Consider the following 15581-nt stretch of genomic DNA (forward strand, 5'->3'; position numbering starts at 1 on the left):
GCCTGGTCTGTTAAGGCCTGGTCTGTTAAGGCCGATAACTGGTCTGTTAAGGCCTGGTCTGTTAAGGCCTGGTCTGTTAAGGCCTATAACTGGTCTGTTAAGGCCTATAACTGGTCTGTTAAGGCCTGGGATTTTAAGTCCTGGTCTGTTAAGGTCTATAACTGGTCTGTTAAGGCCTATAACTGGTCTGTTAAGGCCTATAACTGGTCTGTTAAGGCCTATAACTGGTCTGTTAAGGCCTATAACTGGTCTGTTAAGGCCGATAACTGGTCTGTTAAGGCCTGGTCTGTTCAGGCCTGGTCTGTTCAGGCCTGGTCTGTTAAGGCTGATAACTGGTCTGTTAAGGCCGATAACTGGTCTGTTATGGCCTGGTCTGTTAAGGCCTATAACTCCATACATGTTCATTTCCCAGACAATCTGTTCCCTTGATCATGATATACAGCACTTCAAAATCTATAAATTCAATAAATGTGCAAACTTCTCAATTATTAGTTATGATCATCTATATGACATGTTATTTTTTGTATCACTTCTTTTCATGTGTGTGTTTGTGCACATGTTAAGACATAATACTTTTATTAGCAGTTCCATTATTGTTGGAGATTAATTGAGGATATGGTCACTCGTCCATCCAATTGAGTATTATTGCCAAGATCTGTGGCCGGGCAGTTCATGACCCCTGCTGTGTCAGTAATATACTGAAGCAGGGCCTTGTATTACTCAATGTGCTCCATCTTTCAAGTAAATAGACTACTGTGCTCCTACATTCAAGTACATGAAGTGCAATGACAGGACTTAGAGTGAAGTAAAGCTCTGGGTCCATATCCATAAAGAGTCCTAGAGTAGGAGTGTCACATCTAGCTAGCTTGACTTAAATGTAAATAACAGCTGATCTAGGATCAGGTCCCCCCTGTCAAGGTAATCTTATTCATCATGATCTAAATTGATGGTAGATCAGCATTTTAAGATGCTTTATGAATACAGGCCTGGGATTATAGGGACTATACTGACCGAATGGCCACACTACACCCTTCCTCTCAAAAATCACATTGGCCATTTTGCAAATGAGAGAATAGTAAACGTTCAGGTTTGTATGGGAGGGTATTTGTGGTCTCTGAATGAATTGTGTTTCCTATATTCTCAGCAGCACAAAGAGAAGCAGAGAGAGATGTGGTGGTGTGCGTATTAATATATTGCTCTCAAAGACCATTCAAAGGCACAGGCTACAAAAAAGCACAGTGGACCTATATAGATGAATCAGATGAAAAATCAGATATATGAAATATATGAATCAGATTTGAAACCATTGATGTGGATCTCTCTAACAGTTACAGTACTGTGGGTTTAGGACATGGATGGACAACTATGGTAATCAGGGGTGCAGTGCTGTTCTTTCTTCTCCCTGTGGCACTTAATCACTCATTGCAGAGAGAAGACACGCCTGGGCCCATGTTAAAAAAGTGTCTCAGGGAAGGAATGCTGATCTAGGATTAGGTCCCCCCCTGTCCATGTAATCCTATTAATTATGATCTACTGATCCTAGATCAGCACTCCGAGACTCTTTGTGAACATGGGCCCAGGTTTCCCAGGTAGCAGTCCAGTCACTGATTTGCAGGAAGAAAATAAACCAGAAAACACAGGGCCCTCCTGAGGACGGGAGTTTCCCTGGTTTAAGGTTATTTTTATCCTCTACACAGGTTCCTCTGTAGAGAAGTACAGTACATTATGACATCAGTTTTAAAGAGGATCTGTAGAGAAACATAATTTACTTTGTAAGGAATGCAGAGACATATAAAACGACCATGCAAGCAGCATTCAGCATCTTTGAGAAGCACTGTGCAACATTCACGTGATGCCAAAGTCCTTCCCCCTGTCTGTCTATCTATGCACTTTTGGTTTACAGTACGATTCAAAATGGACGTCAAGATAAACAGCTTAGTCATCATGTCCACTGTTATAAGCACCATACTCACTGTCACTCCTCTCCCTGTTCTTCCATTAGTGTATAACTACGACTAGCTAGCAGCACACAGTGTCCTGCTTTAGGCACGATGGTATATACTATAGTACATAATGCAATAGATACACTGGAATTATGTACACTTCCTCCCTTACACACACAATCTTAAACAAACATGCCAGACGTTAATGTTCTGAGACACTCATCAGCTGTACTGTAACAGCTAGAGGCACAGCAGATGCTCTCTGTCTGTCTGCCTGCCTGCCTATCCTACCTTCTCTCCATGTTAGAAAGTGCAAAGTGAAGCAAGAAGGGGCGGGATAGTGACTCTGGTGGGGAGAAGAGGTTAGTGGCTAGGGTCTGATGACCCTCCTTCTCCCTTAGTCTCACTGGTGCTCTGTCCCCGGGCAGGGTTCTTCAAGATCCTCTCCACAAACGCTTTGCCTCGTCCTGCTACACGTGGCCCTGCACACATGCACGCGCACAAACACCCACAAACACACATCCATACAATTAACATACTTACATTAAAATACAGTCACACTTACAGGGTCTCATGGCAGTCCAAACAGACTATATACTCACTACTCACCAGCTGATTCCTTCAGAATGTCTTCCAGTCTCTCTCTCAGACATCCTCTCTCTGTGTCTTCCTCTCTGCTCTCCACTCTCTGGCGGATCAACTCCTTTATCTGCAGCACTGCCCACAACAGGCCATCTGAAGGAATTACACCACCAGAGACATGAAGGATTGACTAAATGAGCTAAAATGGCTGAATACTGGCTAAATTCCCTTGGAAAGTCTCAGTATAAATGAAATCATAAAAATGTATATTTAAAGCACATAGGCTATGTTAAGTGTGAAAAAGGACTGTATGAAACAGATAATTATCTATAACAGTGTGTTAGTGCCAGTGGCGGGAGTTGCTGTTTAAGATTAGAGAGGTAGATTTTTTTTTAAATAATCAAGGTGACAGACAGTGACACATTCAATAACACATTGCACACTCTTGCCTGCATCTAGCTGATCTGGGGTGGAATCATTAGTCCAAATGGAACGTTTTGCAACTAAAACAAGAGTTTGTATTGGACAAATTCAGGTAGGTCCTTCCCGTTCCGTTTGCTTCTGTTTAAGACAGAATCGGCAGAATGAATACACCCCTGATAATCCGCACACACAGTTCACTTTCATAGCAGACAAATACGGAATCATTGCTAATGCTCGCTGTATAATTCCTTTTTGCATTTACGCGCTCTGCTCTCACATTTTTCCTTCGCTTGTGGACTTCAGTGCACAACACAACAGCTGTCTATTACCAAGCGCAAAAACCTCTCCAAGCCAAACCTTCATACCATAACACTAACCACTAAGCCTACATTGTTGTCACCATATTAATATTATAGTCAACAAACTATAACTAACGTGTAAGTAAACCCAGAATCCAATCCATGTGTACAATCATGCAGTACAGTGTACAGCAAGCAGTTTAGCAGTTACACCAGCGGGCCCCGGTGGCGATAAATGAATAAAACACAAAGCTTAACATTGACTTGAAGTGTTGCAGTGTTGGATAGCCTTAGTCTGCTAGCTAACTTAAATAGCATTCCTCTCTGTTTGAATCAGGATGTTGAGTAGGCTAAATTAGCTGTAGTAAAAAGTAAACTAAGAAGAAGGAAAAAGTTATTTGGTGACGTGAATATATTTAGTATAGTTTTATCTAAAAAGGATAGCTTTTTTAATGTTGAACCATTTTAACTTTTCAGAAATTAATTTAGTAGCATTGCCCTCCCCTTCCTACTCTGAGGAGCCTCCAGTGGTCAGGACCCTGTGGCTTCTGGTTGATTAGGTCACATTTTGAGAATAGCGTGGTCCCATATCCGATTGCTCTGTATTACCAAATCCTAAGACTGCACATACAGATCAAGGACCAGCTAGATTGAGAAAGGATCCTGGCTAGAAACAAAATCTTTCTCTACTTGGTGGATCACCAACAGAACCCATAACAACAGTTTTAGGTGGGTCACTGATTATAAATTGGATGAAATAACTCACCATACTCCTGGTTCAGACTCCACAGTTTGATTTTGTTGGCCTCATGCTGGGCTTTCTTCTTAAGCCGACATGCTCTGTGGAGAGAGAGGGCGAGAGAGATGGGAGTGTTGATAAACTCCCATATCTATTGGGTGAAATTCCACAGTGTGCCATTACAGCAGCAAGATGTGTGACCTGTTGCCAAAAGAAAAGGGCAACCAGTGAAGAACAAACACCATTGTAAATACAACCTGTTTATTTATTTTCCCTTTTGTACTTGAACTATTTACACATCATTACAACACTGTATAAATACATATGACTTTTGAAATTTATTTATTATTTTGTAACTTTTGTAAGTGTATTTGTAACTTTTGTAAGTATAATGTTTACAGTCAATGTTTTATTGTTTATTATCTATTTAATTTGCTTTGGCAATGTAAACATTTTTCCCATGCCAATAAAGCCCTTAAATTGAAATTGAATTGAGAGACCGAGTGAGAGACAGCGAGAGAGTGAGAGAGACAGACAAACAGAGCGAGAGAAATGGAGAGAGACAGAGACAGGGAGAGAGACAGAGAGAGAGAGACAGTTTACCAACCTATAGCCAGAGCTTATGCTGCGCTACACTCAACCTCACTAGCACTTAGCTAGACGCAGGTTGAATTTAACACAGCACAGTTCTGTTGAGTGGTACTTCCATCCGGGACACCCTGCTGTACAAATCAAATGTACTTCTGAAAGTGCAGTGTGGAAAAGCCACTAGCGAATTATGCCTCTACAGTTAGACAGGTAAGTCAGGTAAGTGGTGTGTATGTGTCCATGTCCTAGTGTCTACGTGTACCTGGAGGCCAGTTTGTTCCTCTCCTTTCGTGTTGGGGTCCTGGCAGTAACAGGCAGGTCACTGACAGGAGTCAGGCCCTCCAGAGCAGAGCTGAGTGTATGGAGCTGCTCTCCCAAGCTCTGTAGCTTCCCAGGGCTGGGGGTCAGGTCACTGGCATCTGTACGACGGGCTTTTCTCTGGCCTCGCTTACCTGGGGAACACACAGGAGTTTGTGGTTGGTTTTACATAAGTAAGTCTGTCACTCTGGATAAGAACATCTGCTAAATGACTAAATGTAATTATACAGTGCCTTGCGAAAGTATTCGGCCCCCTTGAACTTTGCGACCTTTTGCCACATTTCAGGCTTCAAACATAAAGATATAAAACTGTATATTTTTATGAAGAATCAACAACAAGTGGGACACAATCATGAAGTGGAACGACATTTATTGGATATTTCAAACTTTTTTAACAAATCAAAAACTGAAAAATTAGGCGTGCAAAATTATTCAGCCCCTTTACTTTCAGTGCAGCAAACTCTCTCCAGTTCAGTGAGGATCTCTGAATGATCCAATGTTGACCTAAATGACTAATGATGATAAATACAATCCACCTGTGTGTAATCAAGTCTCCGTATAAATGCACCTGCACTGTGATAGTCTCAGAGGTCCGTTAAAAGCGCAGAGAGCATCATGAAGAACAAGGAACACACCAGGCAGGTCCGAGATACTGTTGTGAAGAAGTTTAAAGCCGGATTTGGATACAAAAAGATTTCCCAAGCTTTAAACATCCCAAGGAGCACTGTGCAAGCGATAATATTGAAGTGGAAGGAGTATCAGACCACTGCAAATCTACCAAGAACTGGCCGTCCTTCTAAACTTTCAGCTCATACAAGGAGAAGACTGATCAGAGATGCAGCCAAGAGGCCCATGATCACTCTGGATGAACTGCAGAGATCTACAGCTGAGGTGGGAGACTCTGTCCATAGGACAACAATCAGTTGTATATTGCACAAATCTGGCCTTTATGGAAGAGTGGCAAGAAGAAAACCATTTCTTAAAGATATCCATAAAAAGTGTTGTTTAAAGCTTGCCACAAGCCACCTGGGAGACACACCAAACATGTGGAAGAAGGTGCTCTGGTCAGATGAAACCAAAATTGATCTTTTTGGCAACAATGCAAAACGTTATGTTTGGCGTAAAAGCAACACTCTGAACACACCATCCCCACTGTCAAACATGGTGGTGGCAGCATCATGGTTTGGGCCTGCTGTTCTTCAGCAGGGACAGGGAAGATGGTTATAATTGATGGGAAGATGGATGGAGCCAAATACAGGACCATTCTGGAAGAAAACCTGATGGAGTCTGCAAAAGACCTGAGACTGGGACGGAGATTTCTCTTCCAACAAGACAATGATCCAAAACATAAAGCAAAATCTACAATGGAATGGTTAAAAAATAAACATATCCAGGTGTTAGAATGGCCAAGTCAAAGTCCAGACCTGAATCCAATCGAGAATCTGTGGAAAGAACTGAAAACTGCTGTTCACAAATGCTCTCCATCCAACCTCACTGAGCTCGAGCTGTTTTGCAAGGAGGAATGGGAAAAAAAATTCAGTCTCTCGATGTGCAAAACTGATAGACATACCCCAAGCGACTTACAGCTGTAATCGCAGCAAAAGGTGGCGCTACAAAGTATTAACTTAAGGGGGCTGAATAATTTTGCACGCCCAATTTTTTCGTTTTTGATTTGTTAAATTTTTTTGAAATATCCAATAAATGTCGTTCCACTTCATGATTGTGTCCCACTTGTTGTTGATTCTTCACAAAAAATACAGTTTTATATCTATATGTTTGAAGCCTGAAATGTGGCAAAAGGTCGCAAAGTTCAAGGGGGCCGAATACTTTCGCAAGGCACTGTAGGTTTCCAAGCACGCAGCACTTGAGACGCAACTGACAGTGCAGCTAATGCAGCTATACTTTAGACTCCACTAACAAAGTATGTGTTTGGCAATAGAAATGAGAGATGGCGAGGTTGAAGCAGCAAATTTTACTTCTGAATTTGATTTTGGCAATGAAGCCTTTTATCTACTTCCCCAGAGTCAGATGAAGTTGTGGATATCAGATTTATGCTAGTCGATACTCAGACTTTCAGTCAGTGCTCTAATTCTAGTTACGAACTACCTCTAATTTCTTTCATATCGGACACAGAGACATGAAAATGGTATCATCTGTGTTCATCTGACTCTGGGGAAGTAGATAAAGGGCCTCATTGCCAAAATCTCGATGTATCCCTTTAAAATTAACACTTACCTAGTATGTATGTGACCCACCGAATGAGTATTGATACATTTATAAAAATTAAGATCATATAAAATGTAAAAATGTTTTACATCTTCCTTTCCTTATTCTATTGTACATGAATGGGTCTTATGGCTTGGGGTTGAGGTCTCACCATTGGTGGAGATCCCCTCTTTCAGGCACATGGTGGTGGGTAGGGTGCTAGGGCCACAGATTATATCCCCTTCATATTTATCTTCATCTCTTTCTTCATTTCTCTCTTCGGCTCTCTGTCTATCTTTCTCTCCATCTCTCCCCAGGCTACATTCCCAGTAACGCCGGCGTTTCTTTTGTCTCTTATGGGACTGAAGCTCCTCCTCTTCCTTCCCTTTCCCTTCCTCCATGGCTTCTGTCCCCTTCTCCTCTTCCTCTTTCCCATCTTCCTCCTTCTCCCCCTCTTCCTCTTCAATATCGCTGTCTGTTCCTTGACTAGACTCAGTGTCTGGCTCACTCTGCAGAGAGTAGTTGTGCACCATCTCTTCCTGCCCCACCTGCTGCAGCCCTTCCCTAGCTTCACTCTCCCGCCCTCCAGCCTCTTGGCTCCAGGACTCCGGATATCTACCAGCCAGGAGGAGGTGTCCAGCCCCCAACCCTACACAGGGTGTGAGGTCTGTGGGGTTCCTCGGCTGCCTGTCATCTGGTCTTAGGGATAACCATGGATTGTCTCTGCCTCCCTGCGGAGAGCAAAACAGAGTAGGTAGAAGTTTGCTCTAAACCATGGTCAGAGTTCCTAAGGACTGCCCATGGACACACATCAGACTCGACTAATCAATAGTTTCCTCAATTTGTGTTAGTGCTTGCCTGGAACAAACAGCTGCACACCCTGTAGATCTCCAGAACCAGAAGTGACTTCCCAGGATCTAATGGTGAAGGTTAGTGATGATGTTAATCCTGATAATCTGTGGTTAAGAGTAACTCATACCTCAGGTGAGACTAAGGTGCACTCGCAGCTCGGTGGTGGCCCCTCTGGGCTGCCTTTGGCGTAGTGTGTGATGTCATCCAGGGCCGAGATGTCCCAGCGACGCTCGGAGGTGTGTGTGTCGTCAGTGATCACATCCTCCAAGAGATCACTGAGTAGCTCACATCCAGACTGCTGGCCTCGACACAGGGACAGGGCTGGGGCCCCCAACATCACCACCACACCCTTAGGACACTACAACACAGAGACCAAACACATTCTCTGTCTATGATAAAACTGAGTTACATACACACACACACCTCGTTTTTTACTTCTGTGGTATTCAATTCCAGATCCAGAGGTCAATAGCATTGATGGTTTTCATTCTTACATCCCCTCTAATCAGGGACTGAGTCAGACCACAGGAGGCTGGTGTCACCTTAATTGGGGAGTTGGGGCTTGTGGTAATTGCTGGAGCGGAATTAGTGGAATGGTATCAAACACATGGTTTCCATGTGTTTGATGCCATTCCATTGACTCCATTCCAGCCATTAGTATGGCCTGGCCTCCCCTCAGCAGCCTCCACTGATTCAGACATGGGACATACACAAGTGACAAATGTTTTCCACTATACCTACGTTGTCTGACTCTGCACTGCCCCCTGTAGGAGAGATGGTGAATGGCTCTAAGGTCACAGATAACCCGTTGGTCCCATAGGCCTCACCAAAGACAGGCTCCATCCCACTGCTACCTGGCTGGAGAGAGAGAATGGGAAGGGGTCAGAGTTGGATGGGGGAGATAGAAAGATAAAGGGGAGGAAGACAGAGAAAGCCAGATATGACTCTGTTGTCATATTGTACAATAGCCAGCATTAAGTTTGTAAACTAGCAACTCATCATGATAAAGTATATTATGTTATATATTATGAAGTATAATGAAGAAAATATTGTAGTATAACAAGGCTGTGTACCTGAGGCATGGTGGTGCTTGGACCTGTTCAGAGGCAGTTGGATGGGTCAAAATTTTAGTACGGTTAGCTTCGTCATCATCAGTACACCAACCGCCAGAGGTCAGAGTTCACATCATCTGATAACAGAGATGGACAGTTAGCCTTAATATTGACATTTTAAATCGAGCAGCTGATTTAGTTCAGGTTTCAGAGATTAATTACAGTGGCTTGCGAAAGTATTCACCCCCTTGTCATTTTTCCTATTTTGTTGCCTTACAACCTGGAATTAAAATTGATTTTTGGGGGATTTGTATCATTTGATACACAACATACCTACCACTTTGAAGATGCAAAATATTTTTTTTTGTAAAACAAACGAGACAAAAAAAACGGACAACTTGAGCATGCATAACTATTCACCCCCCCCAAAGTCAATACTTTGTAGAGCCACCTTTTGGCGCAATTACAGCTGCAAGTCTCATGGGGGTATGTCTCTATAAGCTTGACACATCTAGCCACTGGGATTTTTGCCCATTCTTCAAGGCAAAACTGCTACAGCTCCGTCAAGTTGGATGGGTTCCGCTGGTGTACCGCAATTTTTAAGTCATACCACAGATTCTCAATTGAATTGAGGTCTGGGCTTTGACTAGGCCAATCCAAGACATTTAAATGTTTCCCCTTAAACCACTCAAGTGTTGCTTTAGGAGTATGCTCAGGGTCATTGTCCTGCTGGAAGGTGAATCTCCGTCCAAGTCTCACAGCTCTGGAAGACTGAAACAGGTTTCCCTCAAGAATTTCCCTGTATTTAGCGCCATCTGTAATTCCTTCAATTCTGACCAGTTTTCCAGTTCCTGCCAATGAAAAACATCCTCACAGCATGTTGCTGGCACCACCATGCTTCACTGGGATGGTGTTCTCGGGGTGATGAAAGGTGTTAGCTCAATGTTAGTGTCATCTGACCAGAGTACCTTCTTCCATATGTTTGGGGAGTCTCCCACATTCCTTTTGGCGAACACCAAACGTGTTTGCTTATTTTTTTCTTTAAGCAATGGCTTTTTTCTGGCAACTCTTCCGTAAAGCCCAGCTCTGTGGAGTGTACGGCTTAAAGTGGTCCGATGGACAGATAGTCCAATCTCTGCTATGGAGCTTTGCAGCTCCTTCAGGGTTATCTTTGGTCTCTTTGTTGCCTCTCTGATTAATGCCCTCCTTGCCTGGTCCATGAGTTTTGGTGTGTGGCCCTCTCTTGGCAGGTTTGTTGTGGTGCCATATTCTTTCCATTTTATTATAATGGATTTAATGGTGCTCTGTGGGATTTTCAAAGTTTCTGATATTTTTTTATAACACAACCCTGATCTGTACTTCTCCACAACTTTGTCCCTGACCTATTTGGAGAGCTCCTTGGCCTTCATAGTGCCGCTTACTTGGTGGTGCCCCTTGCTTAGTGGTGTTGCAGACTCTGGGGCCTTTCAGAACAGGTGTATATATACTGAGATCATGTGACAAATCATGTGACACTTAGATTGCACACAGGTGGACTTTATTTAACTAATTATGTGACTTCTGAAGGTAATTGGTTGCACCAGATCTTATTTAGGGGCTTAATCGCAAAGGGGGTGAAGACATGCACAAACCACTTTTCCGTTTTTTTGAATTTTTTGAAACAAGTTATTTTTTTATTTCACCTCACCAATTTGGAGTAATTTGTGTATGTTCATTACATGACATCCAAATAAATCGATTTAAATTACAGGTTGTAATGCATCAAAATAGGAAAAATGCCAAGGGGGATTAATACTTTTGTAAGACACTGTACAGGTCTCCCATGACAGATTGAGTAGCTTGTCAGGTTTATAAGACTTGGTTTCGGGCTCTGAGATTACTTAGTACTGATTCATCCAGGGCAATCCCTTGCCTGCCCTAGGCAAGACCCCCCCCACAAAAAAAACCTCCCAGCGAGCAAAATGACGTTGAAATGACATGTAAAATTTGTGTTTTTCAGACGTTGAAGCTAGGTTCAATTTAGGTTCTTAATGAAAGGTGAAAATATTTATTTTCCATATGTTTAAAATTCAAATTTTCCAGGAACGTTGAAAAGGCGTCTTTTCTGAAAATGGAAAAATATATATTTTTCTGGATGTTTAAATCAGGTTCATCATCAAATCTGAAACAATCATAGACATCTATGATTTGTTACATTACAGCCTTATTCTAAAATGGATAAAATATTTTTTCCCCTCATCAATCTACACGCAATACCCCACAATGACAAACCGAAAACAGGTTTTTTGACATTTTTGCAAATGTATTAAAAATAGATAACAGAAATACTTTAAGTATTCAGACCCTTTGCTATGAGACTCGAAATTGGGCTCAGGTGCATCCTGTTTGCATTGATAATCCTTGAGATGTTTCCACAACTTGATAGGAGTCCACCTGTGGTAAATTCAATTGATTGGACAAGAGTTGGAAAGGCACACACCTCTCTATATACGGTCCAACAGTTGAAGTACTTGTCTGTAGAGCGCAGAGACAGGATTGTGTCGAGACACAGATCTGGGGAAGGGTACCAACACATTTCTGCAGCACTGAAGGCCCCCAAGAACACAGTGGCCTCAAACATTCTTAAATGGAAGATGTTTGGAACCACCAAGATTCTTCCTAGAGCTGGCCTTCTGAGCAATCTGGGGAGAAGGGCCTTGTTAAGGGATGTGACAAAGAACCCGATGGTCACTCTGACAGAGCTCCAGAGTTCCTCTGTGGAGATGGGAGAACCTTCCAGTAGGACAACCATCTCTGCAGCACTCCACCAATCAGGCCTTTATGGTAGAGTTGCCAGACGGAAGCCACTCCTAAGTGAAAGGCACATGACAGCCCGCTTGGAGTTTGCAAAAGGCACCTAAAGGACTCCCAGACCATGAGAAACAGGATTCTCTCGTCTGATGAAACCAACATTGAACTCTTTGGCCTGAATGCCAAGCGTCACATCTGGAGGAAACCTGGCACCATCTTTATGGTGAGGCATGGTGCTAGAGGCGTCACTACAGACCCTGGTTCGATTCCAGGCTATATCACAACCGGCTGTGATTGGGAGTCCCATAGGACAGCGCACAATTGGCCCAGCAACGACCGGGTTAGGGTTGGCCGGGGTAGGCAGTCATTGTAAATAAGAATATGTTCTTAACTGGACTTGCTTAGTTAAATAAAGGTTAAATAAATAAAAAATAAAATAAATTATGGTGAGAGGATCATGCCGTGGGATATTTTTCAGCGGCAGGGACCGGGAGACTAGTCAGGATCGAGATAAAGAGGAACAGAGCAAAGTACAGAGAGGTCCTTGATGAAAACCTGCTCCAGAGTGCTCAGGACCTCGGACTGGGGATGAAGGTTCACCTTCCAACAGGACAATGACCCTAAGCACACAGCCAAGACAACACAGGTGTGGCTTCGGGACAAGTCTGAATGTCCTTTAGTGGCCCAGTCAGAGCCTGGATTTGAACCCGATCGAACATCTCTGGAGAGACCTGAAAATAGATGTGCAGCAACACTCCCCATCCAACCTGACAGAACTTGAAAATCTACAGAGAGGAACGGGACAAACTCCCCAAATACAGGTGTGCCAAGCTTGTAGCGTCATCCCCAAGAAGACTTGAGGCTGTAATCACTGCCAAAAGTATATCAACAAAGTACTGAGTAAAGGGTCTGAATACTTATGTAAATGCAATATATCCATTTATTTTTAATATAATTGCAAAAAATTAAAAAAATAAACGGAGTTTTTGCTTTGTCATTATGGGGTATTGTGTGTAGATTGATGAGGGAAAAAACTATTAAATCTATTTTAGAATAAGGCTGTAACGTAACAGAATGTGTAAAAATCCTAGGGATCTGAATACTGAATTATGTGAGATTTTATGTGTTGTTGTTGGAGGTGTGTCTTGGTCAGTTTAGCTCAGAAAATGCCGCCCTCGTCAATCTGCCACCATAGGCAGCCGCCTAATCCTGCCTAATGGATTCATCACTGCAGTGACGTCTAGGTTAATCTAGCAGTTCATGAGAACTGTGTTAATATAGACCTCAATAAGACCTTATAGCTTCTAGCTGCTATAGACAAGGGATAATCTGCTGCAGTTTAGGTTGGGTTGCCAGGTTACACTTTATTTGACAGACCACATTTATTTTTACTCTTCGGGAGTCATTCAATCGAGCATTTAACACATGCTTTCTGAACAACTAACAGCAATGTAAAACAACTTCCAGGACTGTAAAATTGAGTTGCTGTATTCCATCATACGAGCACAGAGAGACAGAAAGATAGAGGAAAGACTAATACTCACAGCCAACATCCTGTGCCCCAGATCCCTAAAATAGTCCTAATCAGTCATTTCCCTGTGTCACACACACACACACACACACACACACACACACACACACACACACACACACACACACACACACACACACACACACACACACACACACACACACACACACACACACCATAACTCTACAGAGGGATAGTCTGAAGAAACAGCCTTTCTTCCACATGAGACAGAGAGGGGAGTGCCTACTCCTTTCCAAGAAATAAGAGGAATAGCAACGCTCTGTACCTGACAGCTGTGGGGGGGGGGGATTTATTTTCACTATAAACCGACTGTTATTCTCATTCAGTCTAATGCCATCATTGAGGACATTAACGTTTTCTGAGCATACATTTAGCTGAACGTGGTGCAAGCCTTTTAAAACAACATGTGGCAACAATATCACCTTGACACTGTCGCTGGCACTCAAGTTACGAAAAGGCAGTACTTTGAACGAACAGCTAGCTGTCTTACCTCCTGCATGGACGGTGTGTCACATTTTCCGATGTTGAAGCGCGCCCCCGTCATCTGTCAACGCGCAGCCCCGCGGTTCTGACAGCGAGCGCTCTGGAAGCCAGCAGCCTAAAGTCAGATAGGAAATAGGCTAAACATTTGACCACTAAATAGTACTCGTTGCAATACCAGCAACGATAAGCCTATGCAGCATAGAATATTATATTTCTATTAGGCCTACACAGCTATAACCTAGGAGGCCATTGTATATAATACAGGAAGAGCACATCAGCATTGACTGGCATCAGAGTCGCAACAAAATAACCAACCCAAAACAGTAGGCTATACAGGGTTATTGCTCGATTCATGGCTACCATGCTGTAGAAGGCTAGGCTACTTACCGTCCACTGTTCCAGCAGTTACAATCAGGGGAACAAAGTGACAACCACATAAACCAATGTTCTTCTCCACAAGACCGCACAAATTACAAGAATTAATGATATGTTATGGTCCTCTGGTATATCGACGCAAAATATATTTGGGCTAGTCCTGAACAGCTGGCTTTGGAATGGTCTAGACATGGCGAAACAAGGAAACATTTTTTCTTTATTTCCCATTAATACACACATTGGTTGTTATTTTAAATGACATATATTACATTAATGTCATCAAATTAACATAGTCATCTTCAAGACTTCATTAGGCTAGGATATATTTCCTCTAAATACAATAATGTGGAACTTGTTGATAAATAAATCCCCTCAGAACCCAAATGGTTCAGTCCGGGATCAGCTGTGAAAATGCAAGATTTGTTCCAAAGGAACCATAGAGAAAGTAAGGAATGAAATTAAAGGAGAACATCAGTCATTTAATTTGTGTAGGCAGATATGTCTGATTGTGTTATAATTACTGAGAACTACCTGCTACACACAGTGCATGGATTTCACTACACTTAAAATCAGCTTTTCTTGTGAGGCCAGTCCCCCTTTGGAGGAAGGAGAGGTCGACAGGATGGTGCTGAGAGGTAGCCTACGGTGAGACACGTTTTAGTGTCTAGAGACAATAATGCTTTATTTTAAATTTGGTCGACTCACTGTGCGGTGCTGGTGACCTCATGATAATAATTCACTCATCTTTAAATAATGTGCATGTTTTGGTAGGCAGAGACGGTATAGAAAGTATAGAATTCCGTCAATATCTCTGGTACTAGGTATACTAGTAGCCTAAATAGCCTATTGACTTGGACTATCCTGCTTAAGGCTATACACATTTGATTATATGTTTAACACATTTAATTTCTTGAAAAGTGAGGTGAGCAAGCGAATAAAAAAATGTTGTTAAATTACAATTGCAAATGCAACCTTAGTTCAACACCTATAGTACGTAATCAATACATGTTAGCCTCTTGAAGACGTTACAAGTGGCATAGTTCTATAATTTTCTATAATTAATAAAAAATTAATTTAAAAAAAATCCTTAAAGGGGAATGAAAACGTTTAACAAGCTCAAATAAAACAATCTATACAAACCCAACATGTATGACCTGGGTGTTTGTCATATACACATTTCCACCTTAAAAGAAAATACTAATTGGGTGCTGCATTAAAATTGCCATGGTAACGAGATGCTAGCTGCAACATCATCTGCTGGATAGAACAACTTGGATTGTTGATTTAGGATGGATTTTACTGTGGGGAGGGAATGCTCTCTCCTTCAGATATTGAACAAAATGACTTTGTTAAAATTCAAAGTAAACAAAAACCAGTAGT

General features: G+C 42.3%; 1 protein-coding gene across 2 annotated transcripts; it reads right to left on the reverse strand.

Moving 5' to 3' along the window:
- Positions 1-2282: 2282 nt before the first annotated feature.
- LOC124041099 (CREB3 regulatory factor-like) lies at positions 2283-14358 on the reverse strand. 2 transcript variants are annotated; one of them, XM_046358268.1, is made up of 10 exons: positions 14214-14358; positions 13834-13941; positions 9023-9138; positions 8691-8807; positions 8077-8307; positions 7270-7828; positions 4837-5026; positions 4014-4087; positions 2553-2678; positions 2283-2425 (listed from the first exon to the last, which is right to left on the reverse strand). In XM_046358268.1, the coding sequence occupies exons 3-10, from the start codon at positions 9029-9031 to the stop codon at positions 2307-2309; spliced, it is 1425 nt and encodes a 474-aa protein (XP_046214224.1). In that variant the 5' UTR covers positions 9032-9138; positions 13834-13941; positions 14214-14358; the 3' UTR covers positions 2283-2306. The 2 variants fall into 2 exon arrangements, with proteins under 2 accessions (XP_046214224.1, XP_046214225.1); XM_046358269.1 differs by lacking the exons at positions 13834-13941; positions 14214-14358 and having other exon boundaries at positions 8687-8807; positions 9023-9043.
- Between the last annotated feature and the right edge of the window lie 1223 nt (positions 14359-15581).

This window comes from Oncorhynchus gorbuscha, linkage group LG08, assembly GCF_021184085.1.
Source record: "Oncorhynchus gorbuscha isolate QuinsamMale2020 ecotype Even-year linkage group LG08, OgorEven_v1.0, whole genome shotgun sequence".
Lineage (NCBI taxonomy): Eukaryota > Metazoa > Chordata > Actinopteri > Salmoniformes > Salmonidae > Oncorhynchus > Oncorhynchus gorbuscha.

Coding starts and splice junctions, on each gene's coding strand:
- LOC124041099 (XM_046358268.1), bottom strand. Junction 8,308..8,690: donor GCAGTGCAGAGTCAGACAAC/GTAGGTATAGTG, acceptor TCTGTGTTGTAG/TGTCCTAAGGGTGTGGTGGT. Junction 5,027..7,269: donor AGAGGGGATCTCCACCAATG/GTGAGACCTCAA, acceptor TGTGTTCCCCAG/GTAAGCGAGGCCAGAGAAAA.